This window comes from Eubalaena glacialis, chromosome 8, assembly GCF_028564815.1.
Source record: "Eubalaena glacialis isolate mEubGla1 chromosome 8, mEubGla1.1.hap2.+ XY, whole genome shotgun sequence".
NCBI lineage: Eukaryota > Metazoa > Chordata > Mammalia > Artiodactyla > Balaenidae > Eubalaena > Eubalaena glacialis.
In genome coordinates, this window is record NC_083723.1 from 9,781,900 (window position 1) to 9,801,439 (window position 19,540).

The 19,540-nt window shown below is 41.3% G+C and overlaps 1 protein-coding gene across 1 annotated transcript; it reads left to right on the forward strand.

Annotated features, from left to right (window-relative positions):
• Positions 1-568: 568 nt before the first annotated feature.
• On the forward strand, positions 569-10,471 carry LOC133096095 (histone H2A.V). The gene is made up of 5 exons (XM_061197552.1): positions 569-653; positions 4,450-4,527; positions 6,685-6,798; positions 8,884-9,013; positions 10,219-10,471. The coding sequence occupies exons 1-5, from the start codon at positions 651-653 to the stop codon at positions 10,278-10,280; spliced, it is 387 nt and encodes a 128-aa protein (XP_061053535.1). The 5' UTR covers positions 569-650; the 3' UTR covers positions 10,281-10,471.
• Positions 10,472-19,540: the final 9,069 nt, after the last annotated feature.

Sequence of the window (19,540 nt, forward strand, 5' to 3'; positions counted from 1 at the left end):
AAACAGTGCCCGCCGCGGAGCGAGTCCCCGCTAGCACGGAGAAACCCTCGGAATCTGTGAAAAGCAGCCAGCAGAAGCAACGACAGCAACCGTTTCCTTCCCAAACAGGTCTCAGAAACCGCAGAGCCGATGCTGAGAAAGGGCGGGAAAGCCAAAGCCACCACCAATTTTTCCACCTATTGGCTAATCCCGCTGTCGTTCCCGCAGACCCGCCTTCCTTGCTCGCGGGCGATGTTCTTACTGGCTGACTTCCGCCAGCCGTCCGCTCTCATTGGTCAGTCCCTCCGTTCGTCAGGCTCGGGCCTTGGAGACAGGCGGAGAGTGGCGTTTGGCTCCGCCCCCGGTCGCGCACAGGCGCGTCTGTGTTGGGGTCGGAGGCTCCGCCTCCGCGTGCCGTGTGCAAAAACAAACAGCCGTTAGGGAGGAGGTGCTGTGGGGCGGGGTTTGGTTAGAAGGAGGCGCGCAATTGGGCGGTCGCCGGGGTTCAAACGAGCAAGGCGAGCGGGCATTGGTCGGGGTGGCGCGAGGCGGGCCCCGGTTATTGTCCGGGCTCTGGCGGCGGCGGTGGCGGCGGCGGTCGGTGCTGCGGCAGCGGCGGCGGCGGCGGCGGCGGCGGCTCGGCGGGACCGAGGGCGGGAGCGGCCGAGACCATGGTGAAGTCTGTGGGGCGGCCGGGTGGGTGGCGGTGGCCGGGCGGCGCCGCTACCTGTTGAGGCGGCGGGCGTCAGGCGGGCGGGCGTCAGGCGACTACGACGACGGCTGGGCTGGCGTCAGGCGGCGGGGTTCCCCGCGGTCCCGGCCTCGCCCGCCGCGGCGCCGGCGCGAATTGAGGTGCGCGGGCCGAGGCCGGGTGGCCCTGAGCGGGACAACCCTGGGGGCTCTGCAGCACCTCCGCTGCCCCTGCCACCGACTTTGACTCCTGAATTGTGCGTTGGTAAAAAGAAAAAAGTGCGGCTTTTTAGAAATGCGAGTAGAGGGAACTTGGCCCCTTGTGAAGTTGGGAGGGAAAGGCGCTGGAGGGTGGCCGTGCCCCGCGCGGGAGCGAAGCAGCGACGCCGAGGCGACGAGCAGTGTCCGCCCGAGCGGCCTCCGGAGACATCCCTGCCCGGGGCTGAATCACAAACAGAAATTGTGGTTATTGTGACGTTCTCGCGACCTGGCTTCGACCCTGTGGATGGTCGCACCCCGTCTCTAACTTGTAGTTGTGCAGTTAACGGAAGCGCTTCCGCCGGCCGACTCAGGCACAGATTAGATCTGCTCTGTAAACTGATTTGCTCGAGCGGATGATTCTCCTGGTCCTTGCTGGTTTCGAAGGTGTCACTCATTTAATTTCTAGCGACCTGCCACATATTGGCTGTCCCTTTACCAGCAGCTAAAAATACATGCACGATCGCATAAGCTAAAAATACAGGAGGCGTGGAGTTGTCATTCTTGTTTTGAGAATTTTAAACTTGAGGGGACGTGAGCATGTGTCTGTTGAACTAATATGCAAGTTTCTTGGCATCCAGTTTTCAACTTTTCCTGAATGAAATAACACTCCAGCTGACTCCATAGGCGTATTTTCTACCGAGATGCTTAACCCAGGTTAATACTAACTCAGTTCTTAGAATCAAAAATTTTACGGTGCTTGTATTTTGTTTCTCAGTCAGTCATCAAACGTATTAAAATGAATGTGTGAAGTTGGAGGGTGTATATACAGAGTTTGAGGGGATTGTGAAAAGGTAATTATTTACTGTACAATTTTATATTCGCACAAGTTTGATTCCATAAGACTTTGTTTTTGTTAAGTATGAGAAATGTATCCGGAAACCACGGAAATAGTCATTTAACTTAGAGATTTTTTTTTTTTAATATTTTATTTATTTATTTATTTTTGGCTGCGTTGGGTCTTCGTTGCTGTGCGCAGGCTTTCTCTAGTTGCGGCGAGCGGGGGCTACTCTTTGTTGCGGTGCACGGGCTCTAGGCACGCGGGCTTCAGTAGTTGTGGCATGTGGGCTGAGTAGTTGTGGTGCGTGGGCTTACTTGCTCCGCGGTATGTGGGAGCTTCCCACACCAGGGCTCGAACCCGTGTCCTCTGCATTGGCAGGCGGATTCTTAACCACTGCGCCACCAGGGAAGTCCTAACTTATTGAGATTTAAAAAAACACTGATTTCATGTCTACTTCCTTAAAAAGCAAATAAGTTAAATAGCAAGTATGATGTATTTGAAGTGATAAAATTGCTTAAGAGCAGTAAATTGGGACGCCTGGGAAGTTTTGCAGTTGGTAGCTTTTAATGGATAACTACTACTTATTTCATAATTCAGTCATAGACAGTGATTATAGTTTTAGACTCATGCACCAATTGAGAGGTTTTTTTAATGTATTTACAGCAGGGCAAATAGAGCTGAAAAGATTTATTTGAAGAAGTGAGAATATATGGTTACTCCCCCATATGATTTTGGGAGATAAACATGCGGGGGCGGGGGGTGATTTTTAGCCTAAAAAGTACTTTAAGGAAACCATTACAAAGGGACAAAGGGGATATGCCATTTCAAAGCTTACCTTCTGCTTCAAAAATATCCTCAAACAACTAGCTAGTTATGTAAACTGATTTCTTTAACTAATTTTTCTTTTAACAGAGAAGAAATAATAGATTTAAGTAGTAAAATCAAACAGCCCAAAAGAGAATATTGGTTTCCCTCTCAAGTCAGATCCTTAGTATTTCATCCCTAGAGGCAAATAACTTTTCTGATGTATTGTGTGACCTTCTAGAAATGTATATGTACACACACACTACAGTACTCCACTTTATGTAAACAAAAGCTCACTGCACTTGCATATACCTTGCCTTTTACACAAATATGTTTTGTGAGTTGTTCCTTATCAGCACATATCTGTAACTCATTTGTTGAAATGGCTGTATAATATCCCATTGCATTTATATACTGTGTCCTATTTGTGACCATTCATGTTATTTGAGAAGTATTTCTTTTATATCAGTTGAAAGTAGTATTTGTTTAACCCCTTAAGAATAAGTTTGTATGTCTTTTTTTTTTTTGTAAAATACACATAACAGTTGACCATTTTGCCATTTTTAAGTGTACTGCCAGTCATCTCCAGAACTTTTTCATCTTCCCAAATTGAAACTCTGTACCCATTAAATAGTAACTCTCCATTCTGCCCCTTTCCCCAGCCTCTGGTGACCACCATTCTGCTTTTTGTTCCTATGATTTTGACTAGGTACCTCATGTAAGTGGAATCATACATATTTGTCCTTTTGCTTATTTCACTTAGCATAATGTCTTCAAGGTTTACCCATGTTGTAGCATGTATCAGAATTTCCTTCCTTTTTACAGCTGAATACTATTCTATTGTGTGTATGTACCACGATTTTGTTTATTCATTCTTCCATGGTGGACACTTAGGTTGTTTCTGCTTTTTAGCTATTGTTTATAATACTGATATAAACAAAATAGCAAACAGGATAGAAAATACCTGTTTGAGTCCCTGTTCTCAATTCCTTAGCTATGTGCCTAGAAGTGTAATTGCTAGATCATAGAGTAATTCTCTGTTTAATTTTTTTTTAAGATGCTTTTTTTTCTCCCCATAGAGCTAAGTTCTGAATATTTCTGTGGAAATGATACACACTGACATTTTTAAAAATTATTTTATTATGAAATACTTCTAGCATGAGAGTTATATTGACTTGATGAAGATTCTTCAGTCTGAAATTTGAAAAATATGTTCAAATTTTTAGAAATCTCATTTTTAAAAAGTATTTAAGGTTTGACCTTGTTTCTATATAAATTAATAAATGGTGGACTTCCCTGGTGGTCCAGTGGTTAAGACTCCCCGCTTCCACTGCAGGGGCTGCAGGTTCAATCCCTGGTCGAGGAAGTTCCACGTGCCGCAAGGTGCAGCCAAAAAAAAAATGAACATCATCAGTTGTGGGACAAATAAAATTATTAAAAAATAAAATAAATGGTGATATAACACATGTATATTTAAAATTGAAGATCACCTAGATTTTTTTAACTACCTAAAGTAAAACTAGAAGAAATTTTATTTCCTAAGTTTAATTTTTTCTTTTTTTTAATTTTTATTGGGCTATAGTTGATTTACAATGTTGTGTTAGTTTCAGGTGTACAGCAAAGTGAATCTGCTATACATACACATATATCCACTCTTTTTTAGATTGTTTTCCCATATAGGCCATTACAGAGTATTGAGTAGAGTTTTCTGTGCTATATAGGAGGTCCTTATTAGTTCTCTGTATTATATATAATAGTGTGTGTATGTCAATCCCAATCCTCCAATTTATCCCTCCCCCCGCCTTACCCCCTGGGACCATAAGTTTATTTTCTACATCTGTAACTCTACTTCTGTTTTGTAGATAAGTTTATTTGTAGTCCTAAATAGTTTTGAAATAGCATTTTCGATTCTTCATCTGGAACTTTTTTCCACCTAGGCTGGAGGCAAAGCTGGAAAGGACAGTGGGAAGGCCAAGGCTAAGGCAGTGTCTCGCTCACAGAGAGCTGGGTTACAGGTAACATCCATGCTGTTGTAATTCATTATTAAATTATTTTCTTTACTGTTATATTTCATGACTCATAGATGTTTCTTTAATTACAAAAGTGTACTTGTACTGCTGGTCTTTGATAATGAGATTAGTTGGTCAAAATATAAACCACAAAGCAACTGCTTTATTTATTTATTTGTTTGTTTGTTTGGCTGCTCCGGGTCTTAGTTGCGGCACACGGGATCTTTTTTAGTTGTGGTATGCGAACTCTTAGTTGCGGCATGTGGGATCCAGTTCCCTGACGAAGGATTGAACCCCGGGCCCCCTGCATTGAGAGTGCAGAGTCTTAGCCACTGGACCACCAGGGAAGTCCTGCAACTCCCTTTTATATAATTTGTATTCTCTTCTTCTAAACAAGGACAAGTTATGAAAAGATCTTAAATGAATTTGGTGATTTTGCTCTCTTAAAATCTATTATTTCTAGATTATAATTATGTTCCTAGTTCTTTTATAAATTGTATCAGATTGAAGTGAGTATGCTGTGGCTTTTATTTTAAAGAGTGTTTGTTGTGGTACATCGGCTTTCAGGATGAGAGAATAATGAACTGTCCACTAATCCTGTGAATCTTTCCCCAATACCTTCAAGTATAGACTCAGTGATATACTCAAAGCACTAAATGGTTTCAAATTTTGTATATTTAAATTGTTGCAGCTTTAATCCACAAACTCAAAATTTTCTGGATGAGTAAGAATTATTCCCTACATGTAAGAGATACTTTTTAAACAGGAAAGTTTGAAGTCCAGACTATAAGGTTAGGATTTTTATCTTCTTGGCAGTAGTGAGCCATTGAAAGTTTTTGAGGAAGAGGACGACATGATCTGGATGGTACTGAAGGAAGGGGGGGCGAGAACTTGTACTTGGTGGGTACGCTCTATATTTTAGAACATCATGCAAATCTCAATTAGAATTTATTTGAAGTGTCCTTACCTTGAAGTGGGAGATGGAAGACAGATACAGGCTATTGCAGTGGTTTAGGAATAAGGTAATAACATACTTGAACTTGAGTGGGATGGAAAAGAATAGAAGGCTTGTGTATGCTCCCCAAAAATGGGAGGAGGGGTATGGGATTGAGAGGATGGTCAAAGAGAAGTTTCTGTAAGGCTTAGACCCTAAGGAGCAGAAGAGTTTGTAGTAGGGGCAAGTTACGAAATAATAAATTTAAGTGCAGTCGTTTTGAAGTTCCACCAAAACATCCATATGAAAATGTCCAAAAGTTGTAGATTTGAGTCTAGCTTTCCAAGAGAGGTGATCAAAAGAATTACAAATTTAAGGTCACTTATGTAAAATTGGTAGCTTGTGCTGTGGATAAGTTTCCTAAGTAGAGCATGAGAAAGGATCAAAAAGGCATTGGTGGACCCCTCACCATATTTGATATGGTATTTGAGTCAAAGAATGAAAAGACTGAGGAGTAGTCAGAGTTCGTATTAGAACTATGTAATTGCTTCGGCCTAAGAAGAAATGGTTTTTGAGGTCCTCTGTGTCAGGCGACATAACACGCCGGTTACTGAGGATGCAGAAGGGAGTAAGACATGGATCCTGGTCTCGGGGAGCTTAGAATTAGGGAAGGATGTAAACAAAACAGTCATGCCTTTTCTCTTTAAGGATGCAATCTGGAAGTGGCTAGTAGATTTGGTAGTTAAAATGTTACTGCTCGTCTTTCAGAATGGTGTTTAACAGAAGCCAAGGTTGCGTTGGGAGAAAATGGGTGACAAGACAGGGGTTTCAGGGTTTGCTTTTAAATATTGCCTTTGGAAAGGAGATGTCTAGACTGTAACTGGAGGCAGTTGCTGTAGACACGTGGAGACGTTTTAAGTGAAGTGTGCAGAAGGAAAGGAGCCAGCGAAAAGGAAGCAATTGGAGCTGTTGAATGATGGAGCAGTAACAGGGTAAGGAAGGTCCTTAAGAAAGTTGGGAGTGGGGTTAGTCAAAGACACAGACAAGTGGGATTAGGGAACTTTGGAGATGAGAAAGTGCCTATTCTCAGAAAGTAGAAAGAAAGGGTCACAATGAGAGAATGGTGTTGGTTTTTAGTTCATGCTTTACTCATATTATTCAGCCTTTGATTACATTCAGTGGTGTGATGTTAAGACTTCAGTGCTTCCCATTTGGATGGTCTCTTTCAGTTTCCCGTGGGCCGCATCCACAGACATTTGAAGACTCGCACCACAAGTCACGGAAGGGTCGGTGCCACTGCTGCAGTGTACAGTGCTGCAATTCTGGAGTACCTCACTGCTGAGGTTAGTGGGGGAAATGTTATATATGGGAATCCCAGAGGTGTCCTGGATGTAAACGGCTAAAACCCATGGAATATGGGTTTGAAATAAAAAAGACACACTCTTGTTAGTTTCTTTTAATAGCAGTTTTAGATGCATCTTATCAACCTATTACCTAGTACCAGTGTCAAATAGAACTTTGGTGTGCTCTTTTTTAAAGTTAAGTAAGGGTCAATGATCCATATTTTTAAGTGACGTGACAAACAAGTGTAAACTAATTTAAATACCATACTACTAATTAAACGAACTCTGAAATACGTATATAATCGATAGGTGATATTTGTGAAGTTACAGCATAACTTTTTTTTTTTTTCTTTTTTTTTACAGCATAACTCTTAGTTAATAAAGATTTGAGGTGGGACGAAGTCTTGGCAGTGTGATGATACATACTTTTTAAATATCACAACTATATTATGATGATAACAAAATTTGGTAAAAGACCTAAGCAACCTTCTGGTTCTGTGCATGGTTGTATGCATAAAATGCTGTATCTTACTCAGTTTGACTTTTCAGGAAGATAAGTTAATTGGGCAAGAGTTCTTAATTCTTAGGTCATGGACTACCACTTCCTCCATTCTAATCCCTCCTAAGGAAAACAAAAGGGAAGCCATGAAACTCCTTCAACTACATTCCAAGCAAGGGAAGTAAGTTGAGTAGCAAGCAAGTCAACTGATAGAGACAGCCAATCTAATAGAAATGGGGAAGCTTCCTGCTTGGGAAAGATGTGGTTGGGAGCTAGGTTGAAAGATTTAGCTTTAACCTGTGTGTTAATTATCACTGCTGTCATTTCATTAACCTTACCAAGTCATTTATTTTCCCATTGGAGATTTAACATTGATAGTTTCAACTTCACTATGTCACAAGCAGGGATTTTGTGTTGGTAATGTTTTTGTATTGGTACTAGTTAAGAGCCTTTCTGCTTTATCACTCTTATACCAGTTTTTATTTGTTTACCTGCAGACTTTTCAGAAAGGTACACATTTTGTTCACTCATGTAGAGGCATAGGCTTCTGGTTCAGAATTTTCAAGTCCCATCTAAACTCCCATTATCTTTATTCTTAGGAACTTTATGATTTTTTAGTTTAAGATTAAACAATAATCATATACATACATACATACATATGCAGTCAACGTGTATTTTCCAGATATTTAATTTTGGGGTTTTAGTCAATAATAGATGTAAAGAAAATACTGAAATCCAAGTTTAGGGGTAATCACTTTTCAACGTTGGCTTCACACTAGGATCACTTACGAAGCTTTCAAAAGATAACTGGTGCCAGGCCTCACCCCAGACCAGTCAGAGTTGCAAGGGAGAATGGAGTAGAGAGTACTGGTGGTTTTTAAAGCACGCTGATTGCTTCGGATGTACACCGAGGCTTCCCACCACTCTGTTTAAGTGAGGAGGTTCTGTGGAGTTATTTTTGTGTTACTTCCATCAAAGGTTTTATAATGCCAGTACAGTCTATGGAGGCAAAAAAAAAAAGAAAAGAAAAATGCAATTTTATGGCCAACTGGGACTTTGAGATTTCTCTAGTTGAAAATTGCCCTTATAGAATAAAGGGCTTCTAGCTTATTGCCTACAGATTATAGGGCCCAGTGATGTTAAAAACTCTGAATAAGAAATTATTTTTAATTATATTTTAAAATTTTTCTACAAGTGCTAAGCAATAAATTTCAGCTGTTAAGGGCCATGAAAAAATAGACTACATGGGTATATTAAAATATATTTCTAGATGTTCACATTAATTGAACAGATTCTTGGCTAAGGGATCTTATCCCTTGTCTTTATTTCTTTCTATAGAAGTAGATTTTTGCTCAGGTTTCTAGTTCTCTTGCAGAGAATGAATATAAAAGGACCAAATGAAGTAATAAGAGTTCTGTAAAAGCATTATAGAAATTTGGAAAAAATTTAGTGTTGGTTTATATATGTATCTTGTGTGTTTTGTGTGTAGATGCTGTAGTGATCTTTTTAGCTATAATTGCAGGCCTAAACCGAATCCTTAAACACTTCACCCTTGTTTGATGTGCTGTCTCACGGATGCTTTGTAGGTGCTGGAGCTGGCAGGTAATGCTTCCAAGGATCTCAAAGTTAAGCGGATCACTCCGCGCCACTTGCAACTTGCAATCCGTGGTGATGAAGAGTTGGATTCTCTTATCAAGGCTACCATAGCTGGGGGTGGTATGTATTATTTTCTCTTCAGCCTAGATTGTTAACTGGCCTAACTAATAGATAATTCAGATCGAAGATCCAATACATTTGTATCACCAACTAGAGAACATAGAAACTTAAGTTCCAAAAGTGTTAAGTCTGACAATTCTAGACTTCTTCTCATTATGATCTGAATAAATATTTCTTCTCCTTGTAGCCATATACAATGCTATTTTTATTTTAGCAAGTTCTTCATCTAAATTTCATATGTGAGACTTAAAACCTGGTGGTTAAAATATTTCCCATATCCTTTAAACTGTGTTTGAAAAATGATCTTGAGAAATTGCGTAATATGATGCTCTTGAAAGTCAGGGCTGAGATAATTGAATGAGTCAGGACCAGTGAAGGTGAGATATAAATTGGTGGTTCTTAATACTTTTTGGATCACATTTGGAGAACCTCTTGAAAGCTGTGGTTACTCTTCTCTAAAAAAAGCACATAAAATCACACCATTTTACATACAGTTTTAGAGGGGGTTCCCAGACCCCAAGATGGGGACCCCTTGGTATAGATACTTTAACAGAATCAGAATGTGAAAGGGGACTTAAGTAAATTTCATTCTTTTTTAAAAGCCTTTTTGTTTGTTTGTGTTTTATATTAATTAATTTATTTATTTTTGGCTGCCTTTGGTCTTTGTTGCTGCTTGTGGGCTTTCTCTAGTTGCAGCAAGCGGGGGCTACTCTTCGTTGCGGTGCGCGGGCTTCTCATTGCAGTGGCTTCTCTTGTTGCGGAGCACGGGCTCTAGGCGCATGGGCTTCAGTAGTTGTGGCACGTGGGCTCAGTAATTGTGGCTCGCAGGCTCTAGAGTGCAGGCTCAGTAGTTGTGGTGCACAGGATTAGTTGCTCTGCGCCAAGGGGGGTCTTCCCGTATCAGGGCTTGAACCCGTGTTCCCTGCATTGGCAGGCGGATGCTTAACCACTGTGCCCCCAGGGAAGTCCTCATTCTTTATATAATTGCTTTCTGGGGTTGAAGCTCTAAAGTGGTAAGATATAGCCAGTTTAGGGACTTCCCTGGCAGTCCAGTGGTTAAGACTCCACGCTTCCAGGGGGCACGGGTTCAGTCCCTGCTTGGGGAACTAAAGATCCCACATGCCTCTCAGTGCAGCCAAAAAAAAAAAAGATATAGCCAGCTTGAAGTTTTTCTACTAATACTGTTTCTTTTCATTTCATTCTAGGTGTGATCCCTCACATCCACAAGTCTCTGATTGGAAAGAAGGGACAGCAGAAAACTGCTTAGAGGGTTGTTTTAACCAACCCTCTTCCTCCCCGTCATTGTACTGTAACTGGGACAGAAGAAATAATGGGGATATGTGGAATTTTTAAAACAGTTAAGTGGAAAAGCATAGACAATTACTGTAGACATGAAAAAGAAACATTTGTATGTTCTTAAGACTCGAAGTTTGATAAAAATACCTTTTCATGTGGCAACAGTTGTGTGTTGATTGGCTAGGTTTCTCCCATGTGTTTTATACAAAAATGGAATTGATAAACCATTTTTTAAAAAAATGATTTGTCTCAAAACCGTTCTGTTTGTGCTGTGTTGAAAATATTTTGCTCATACTTCAAAATTTTTTAAATTTCAAATTGGTTATATATTCAGAAAAATCTTAAAACAGAAATTGGGAATCTACTTCTATCATGATTGATACCATATTATATTGAATCTTGGCTGCTACCTGTTAGTAGTAGGCAGCAATTATTTTACATACCACTAAAGAAAAAAACTGCCAATTAAACCATAATATGCCATCAATTATGAGATGCATCCCAATTTCTGAGATGTTAGAGTGAAAACATGCATTTAGAATTGATGAAATAGGATAGTGGAATTATTTGAATTATTTAATGAGCACTTATGTGGCAAGCCCTGTGCTAAGCGCTTTATTGATGAAGAAATTTTATTACCCCCATTTTAAAGATGTAGAACCTGAGGCTCACAGAAGTTAAATGGCTTGCCAGAAAACATTTATCTAATAGTTAGAAAAGGGCAGAACTAGGATATAAACCTAGAGTTGGCTGACTCCAGAGCCCACACCCTTACCTAGAATTGAAGTTAAGGTTATCAAAGTTGTCTGCTTTTGGCTTAAAATTCCAGCTTTTAGTGATCTTTTATTGATACAGTGACATTCAGTAATTTGTACAATATTTTAAAAATTATTTTTGTTTGTCAGTTTCTAAGTAACTTGTAAGATTTAAGTTAATGTATCAGTTAACGGTCCATCAGAAAATTATATTTTTCTGGAAGTCTGGAAGTCTTCATTAAAAATGGAAATTCTTTAATGTTTTATAATACAACAGTATCAAAACAAAACTCTCATTTTAAAAAACTTATTTTATTATGGAAATTTTCAAAAATAAAGAGAATAGTATAATGAACCCCCGTGTACTCATCCTGCAACTTCAGCAGTTATCCTGTGGTCTGGTCAGTTTTGTTTTACCTGTATCCCCAACCTGAACCCTCATCCCAGTTGATTGGTTTGAATTCCATTCCAGGCATGATTTATTTTCATGTCCACATACTTAAGCACGTGTCTCTAAAGATGGGGTACTTTTTAGACCATAACCACAATACCATTGTCTTAAGACAGCTAACACATTTTATAATAACAAATATCCAGTCAGTATTCAGATTTCTGATTGTTTCATAATTTTACAGTTGGTTTGTTTGAATCAGGATCCAGACACTATGTCTTACATTTTACTAATAGCTCTTAAATTTCTTTTTAATCTGTAGGTTTCTTTTTTATTATTATTATAATTTAATTTTTGAAGAAACTGAGTTGTTTGTCCTATAGGATTGTCTCTAAGTGTGGATTTTACTGAATCTTGGCACATATTTTGAAGAAGCTTCTATATTGAAAGGATCTACGATTATCCATGTGTGAAGTTTTAGTAGTTTTTAGAAACCAAAGAAGCAATAGAAAAGAAGGCAAAATAACCTATCAGAGAATAGGGTCTTTTACTAGAGTTTTCTAGATAATTGCTTCAAATATCTGTTTCCTTTTGGTAGTGTAATTATTTGCTTCCTACTGTGTTCCCAGGATTGTATTTTTGTTTTCTGATGGAAAAAAATAGAACAACTGGGCCATGTGCTCTGGGCCTCACCCCCACATTTGGTCCATCTTGCTTCACCTATACACCCCTTCCTCCCGCTGGCTTTTTTTAAAGCATGTCCCAGCCATCATATTGCACCTGTAATACCTTAATAGGTAACTCTAAAAGAAAGCTTTAAAAAGAGGGCTTTTTATATTTTAAAAAAGACGGTACCTCATTGTGGTTTTGATTTGCATTTCCCCGATGATAGTGATGTTGAGCATCATTTCATGTGCCTGTTGGCCATCTGTATGTTTTCAAACAAATGTCTATTCAGATCCTCTGTCCATTTTTAATTGGATTTTTTTTTTGCTACTGAGTCATTTGAGTTATTTTTATATATTTTGGATATTAACCCCTTATGAGATACATGATTTTCAAATATTTACTCCCATTCCGTAGGTTGCCTTTTTTTCTTCTTTTTTAGTTATTTGTTTGGCTGCATCAGGTCTTATTTGCAGCACACGGGATCTTTTGTTGCAGCGCGTGAGCTGCTCTGTAGTTGTGGTGTGTGGGCTCAGTAGTTGCGGCACACGGGGCTCTCTAGTTGTGGCGTGCAGCTCTCTAGTTGTGGTACACAGGCTCTAGATCCCACAGGCCTAGTTGCCCCACGGCATGTGGGATCCTAGTTCCCCAACCAGGAATCGAACCTGTGTCCCCTGCATTGGAAGGCAGACTCCTAACCACTGGACCACCAGGGAAGTCCCCGTAGGTTGCCTTTTTATTTTTTTGATAGTACGATGGTCTTTTTTTGATATTTTATTATGAAAAATTTTTAATATGCAGAAAAGTTAACTATACAGTGAATAATTCTTAACACCTACCACCTAGATTCTACAATTAATATTTTACTACATTTGTTTTATAACATCTATTCGTCTGTGAGATGGCCCTCATTTGCCTGCTGTTTTTATTCTCTGCTTGTCCAGTTATTTCTTGTTAGAGAAGTTCTTAGACCAGATCATGTCGTTCATTATATTAGATGATTGAGGGACTTCACTGGTGGCGCAGTGGATAAGAATCCGCCTGCCAATGCAGGGGACACGGGTTCGAGCCCTGGTCCGGGAAGATCCCACATGCCGCGGAACAACTAAGCGTGTGCGCCACAACTAAGCCTGCGCTCTAGAGCCCGCGAGCCACAACTACTGAGCCCGTGTGCCACTACTGAAGCCCACACGCCTAGAGCCCATGCTCTGCACAAGAGAAGCCACCACAATGAGAAGCCCACACACTGCAATGAAGACCTAATGCAGCCAAAATTAATTAATGATTTTTTTTTAATTAAAAAATACAGTGCGGTCTCCACTCGGGAGGCTCATAGCCTAAGTGGGGGGACAGAGGTGGACACAGAAGTTTCCGAGTGGGGCTTCTTTGGTGGCGCAGTGGTTAAGAATCCGCCTGCCAATGCAGGGGACACAGGTTCGAGCCCTGGTCCAGGAAGATCTGCGGAGCAGCTAAGCCCATGCACCACAACTACTGAGGCTGTGCTCTACAGCCCGTGAGCCACAACTACTGAGCCTGCGTACCACAACTACTGAAGCCCGCACACCTGGAGCCCGTGCTCCACAACGAGAAGCCACTGCAATGAGAAGCATGCGCACCGCAACGAAGAGTAGCCCCTGCTCACCACAACTAGAAAAGCCTGCACGCAGCAACGGAGACCCAACGCAGCCAAAAATAAATAAATTTATTTTTTAAAATTGCTCAGCAAAATGCATTAAAAAAAAAGAAAAAGAGGAGCCTAGTACCTAGAGAACAGACTTGTGGTTGGCAAGGGGGAGGGGGTTGGCGGAGGTGTGGAGTGGGGTTTGGGGTTAGCAGATGCAAACTGGTATGTACAGAATGGATGAGCAACAAGGTCCTACTCTATAGCACAGAGAACTATATTCAGTATCCTATGATAAACCATAATGGAAAAGGATATTTTTTAAAAGGTGCATATATGTGTAACTGCATCACTGCTGTACGGTAGGAATTAACACAACATTGTAAATCAACTATACTTCAATTTAAAAAAAAACATGGTGGCCACATGGAGGACAAGGTGAAGGGGAAGAGAGCTTAGGATAGACAACCCAAGAATGAAGGGTGCCAGGTCTGGATAGACACCCCGTATTCTACTCCAGAGAAAGGGGACGGCCTTCGCCAGCTCAGTCAAGGAGGCAGGGCCTCGCAGAAGAGCCTCTTGAAGGCAGCACGTTAGAACCGTTCGCCACAACCAGGAGTGCTGCCGCCAGAGCGGTCAAGGCTTTGGGAGGACCCTGGGCCCTGCGGCCTTGACCCAGGAGGAGGTCCCCAGAGTCACAGCTTAGTCTAAAAGTTTGCTGCCAGAGGACAAAGGGAGCCATTTAAAATTCACAAGTTGTTGGAATAAACCCCAGTCAGTTCCTGTCTTCCCTATCCCTCATCCTTCCTTAGGTGTGAAGAGGAGAAAATAAAACTTCCTGTCTCTCCAGCCCAGCCTGAGATGGTCACTCACATTTATCCGCCTTTCTACAAGGTCATCGATCTGTCCTCTACAAGGTCATTGATCTGTTCTTCTAAAAGGTCATTGGTCTGAATTCTGTAAGGTTATTGATCCATCCTCTGCAAGGTCACTGATGCATCCTCTCCAAGGCGGCTGACTACACCAGCACACCTGGTGCTCAGCTCCCTCCCAGTTGATGCCAGAGGCTGTGCCATGGGAAAGCACTCCTCTGCTCTCACGGGGAGCTGGTTCCGGAGCTGGCGTAGCATCAAAACCCTGTGCAGCTTTCACAGCTCTACCTGTGGGTTTTCCTGCAGTCAGGATTTCCTAATATTTATTAACCCAAACAAATGTACAACGAGAGGGCTTTCGACGCCAGCCTCTCCAGCACATTTGCTTCCTCTGCTGGCTCTGACTCTTCCAGCCAGCCCTCCACAGGAGTGGCGAGCAGTGTTCCTTCCATAAAATGTCAAACTTTAATATCCGCGGGTACCTAAACAGGAGTTAGTCCTGTGACCGGTATATGTGCACCACTTCCTCTCGACGTGTTTCATGTGCATCATGGGAAGTAACTGTAATAAACTGAAACTGTTCACGTACTGAGTGCAGTTGGCTCTTACACAGTGAGACTGATTCTTCATTCTTTCGAGTCACTAACCATCGCTGGGGCTGGTTTCTGGACCCCTGGGGCAGCCCCACCCTTGGGTTGCAGGCTCACCTGGATCTGAGCCCCCAGGGCCAGTCCTTGGCCCTCCTCCCTCCCTTTGGGGCCCAGAACAGAGGTCCCCAATCACCCACCTTTGCTCTCCCAGAACACCACTGATTTCAGGCCCGTCCAGACTGGGGGCGCCCCAGGCCAGCGCTGGAAATGGCCAGGAACGCCTGATGGACTCGAGAGGGTGGTGAGGGGTGGGTTGGGGGCCAGTGTGGCAGCAGAGTCACAGTAAGCGGCCAGCAACTTCTCCGGCTCTAAGTAGATGTAGGTGGCAAACCGAGGTAAGCTGAGGTTTCAGAACGGGTTTCCCTCGAATCCTATGTGCTTCTAGCACCAGCAATACCGCCCCACCAACTAGTGTGGGATTTCAGGGGCCCAATTCACGTCCAAAATGTTTCATCAGAGGGAGGCTCAGGAGTTGTGGCTCACGGGCTTAGTAGCTCCGCAGCATGTGGGATCTTCCCAGACCAGGGCTTGAACCCCTGTCCCCTGCATTGGCAGGCGGATTCTTAACCATTGCACCACCAGGGAAGCCCACAAATTCCTTTTTAAGAAATGAGTTGCTGAGGCAGCTGTAAAATATCTGGCAGAAGGTAGTTAGTATTCTGCATTATATGAAAGACAACCCAGACATGAAGGAGACATGGCCTTACAAGAAAACAGTAGACAAATCGGAGAGTCTTTTCTAAGGAAAAATAATATGCTTAAGATATATATGTGTCAGAATTATTTTTTAAATATTTATTTATTTATTTATTTTTATTTTTATTTTGAATTTTTATTTATTTTTATTTTATTTATTTATTTATTTTTATTTATTTTTATTTATTATTTATTTATTTATTTTGGCCGTGCCGGGTCTTAGTTGTAGCACTCGGGATCTTAGCTGAAGCATGGGGGACTTCTTAGTTGCAGCATGCGAACTCAGTTGCAGCATGCATGCAGGATCTAGTTCCCAGACCAGGGATCGAACCTGGGCCCCCTGCATGGGGGGCACAGAGTCTTACCCACTGGACCACCAGGGAAGTCCCCCAAATTATTTTTAACCAATACTTTTCAATTCATCACCTTCAATCCTGACTGCCAGGAGAGACTTCTGCTGTATAAACGGGTGGACAGTCACCCCTCTGCAGACAACTTAACATCTGATTGAAAGGTTGACCAACATGAACAAGAAGGTAAATGAAGGGAATTGCCTGGCAGTCCAGTGGGTAGGACTCTGTGCTTCTACTGCAGGGGGCATGCGTTCGATCTGAATCCTGCAAGCCACGCAGCGCTGACAAAAAAAAAAAAAGTATGTCTTATTTTACCCATATAATCAGGAATGATTTCTAGCTTTTGTTTTAGGAAAAGTCTAATTTTTTTGAACAATATCTTTATTTTTTGATTGTATTTTGTTATTCTCTACTAAATTTTATATTTTATTTTTTAAATTTTTATTGAAATATTGTTGATTTACAATTTTGTGTCAGTTTCAGGTTTACAGCAAAGAGATTGTCATATATACATATATATATATATACTTTTTTAGATTCTTTTCCATTATAGGTTATTACAAGATATTGAAAACAGTGAGTCCTTGTTGGTTATCTACTCCATATATAGTAGTGTGTATATTACAATCCCAAACTCCTAATTTATCCCTCTCCCACCCTTTCCCCTTTGGTAACCAGAAGTTTGTTTTCTATGTCTGTGAGTCTATTTCTGTTTTGTAAATAAGTTCATTTGTATCATTTTTTACATTCTACATGTAAGTGATATCATGTGATATCTGTCTTTCTCTGTCTGACTTACTTCACTCAGTATGATAATCTATAGGTCAATCCATGTTGCTGCAAATGGCATTATTTCATTCTTTTTTATGGCTGAGTAGTATTCCACTGTGTATATATACCACATCTTCTTTATATATTAATCTGTCGATGGACACAGATAATATCTTTTTTCTTTTAAAGTAAATTGTTTTATTTTATTTTATTTATTCATTTTTTGGCCACACCATGCAGCATGCAGGATCTTAGTTCCCTGACCAAGGATCGAACCCACGCACCCTGCATTGGGAGCATGGAGTCTTAACCACTGGACCGCCAGGGAAGTCCCAATAATATCTTTCTTATATTAAGCATTTTGAAGTGAGCCAAATACAGTCATCCCTCAGAATCCATGGGGGATTTGTTCCAGGACCCCTTGGATACCCAAATCCGCAGGGTGCTCAAGTCCTTTATACAAAATGGTGTAGCATCTGCACACAACATTGGAACATACTCCCAGATACTTTAACTCATCTCTAGATTACTTATGATACATAATACAATGTAAATGCTATGTATATAGTTGCAGAAACAATGTAAATGCTGTGTGAATAGTTGCCAGTGCATGGCAAATTCAAGTTTTGCTTTCTGGAAATTTCTGGAATTTTTTTTCCCCAGTATTTTTGATCCATGGTTGGCTGAATCTGTGGAGGCAGAACCTGTGGATATGGAGGACCAACTGTACTATTGATTCATTTTAGAATGTATGTTTTTGAAATTTTAAATATTTAATACAGGTAAAAGGGATATGTGGTGACAAAGTCCTCTCTGCCCACAGGCCTTCACCCCTCTACCCAGAGACACCCACTGGGAAATATTTCTCTGTATCCTCCCAAGGGTATGTACAAGTATAAAGATACACTTCATTCTGCTTTTTACAAAAACTGTAGCATGTGTTATATTGTGTTCTACTGCTCTTTGTTTTCTTCACATAAAAGTCTAGCTGAGGCTGTTTTGGAGATGCACTACCTTGTTCTTTTAAATTAATTAATTAATTAATTTATTTATTTATTTATTTATTTATTTATTTATGGCTGCATTGGGTCTTCGTTGCTGCGCGCAGGCTTTCTCTAGCTGCGGCGGGTGGGGGCCACTCTTCGTTGCAGTGCGTGAGCTTCTCATTGCCGTGGTTTCTCTTGTTGCAGAGCACAGGCTCTAGGCTCATGGGCTTCAGTAGTTGTGGCACGCAGGCTCAGTAGTTGTGGGGGGGGGGCCCAGGTTCGATCCCTGGTCTGGGAACTAGATCCCGCATGCATGCCGCAACTGAGTTTGCATGCTGCAACTAAGAAGTCCCCATGCTTCAAGTAAGATCCCGAGTGCAGCACCTAAGACCCAGCACAGCCAAAATAAATAAATAAATATTTAAAAAATAATTCTGACACATATATATCTTAAGCATATTATTTTTCCTTAGAAAAGACTCTCCGATTTGTCTACTGTTTTCTTGTAAGGCCATGTCTCCTTCATGTCTGGGTTGTCTTTCATATAATGCAGAATACTAACTACCTTCTGCCAGATGTTTTATAGCTGCCTCAGCAACTCATTTCTTAATTTCTTCCCACTGCGCCACCAGGGAAGTCCCTACTTTGTTCTTTTAACAGCTGCATCCTATCTCATTACGTCAGTGATTTTTAGCCAGGAGGCACTTTGGAAATTTGTGGGCCCCTGACAGTGTGGATGGGGGCAATGCTGGACATATTATAATGCCTGAGACTGCCCCACTGACTTCCAAACGTCTGGCCAGATGTTAGTGTATGTGAAAAACTCATAATTATGTAAATCTAAACTCCATTTTACATATTAACATGAAGGGTTTGGTTTTGGGTTGCTGAAAAATTTGAATATCGCTGGCACTTCCGAGGCCTCCAACTGCTGTGTAATGGAAGGGAAGCATGAACTTCAGAAGGGCTTAAAGGCTACTGGAATCATGTCAAAGAGCCACAGAGGTCAACTTAGAGGGGCTTGTACTAGCCAAATTTGGGATGATTTGAGTATCAAAAACAATGAGTGCAGGAACTTCCCTGGTGGTCCAGTGGTTAAGACTCCGAGCTCCCAATGCAGGGGGCCAGGGTTTGATCCCTGGTCAGGGAGCTAGATCCCACATGCCACAACTAAGACCCGGCACAGCCAAATAAATAAATATAAAAAATAATGAGTGCAATTGTTTGTAATACGTTTAATGAAAATCCATGAGTCCATAGTGGTAGGAGGAGGGAGAGAGAGATTAGAAGATTACTCAATTTTTCGCAACTACACAATAATTGACTCGGGAATTCCCTGGTGGTCCAGTGGTTAGGACTCCTCACTCACGGGTTCAGTCCTTGATCAGGGAACTTGGATCCTGTAAGCCACGTGGCGTGGCCAAAATAATTTTTTAAAAAAATTGATTCAGGTGAAGATCATTAATTGAT

What these genes read in the sequence shown, in the direction of transcription:
- LOC133096095 (XM_061197552.1), top strand. An exon ending in CACAGAGAGCTGGGTTACAG is followed by an intron (nt 4,528 to 6,684) that starts GTAACATCCATG and finishes GGTCTCTTTCAG; the next exon opens with TTTCCCGTGGGCCGCATCCA. An exon ending in TGGAGTACCTCACTGCTGAG is followed by an intron (nt 6,799 to 8,883) that starts GTTAGTGGGGGA and finishes GATGCTTTGTAG; the next exon opens with GTGCTGGAGCTGGCAGGTAA.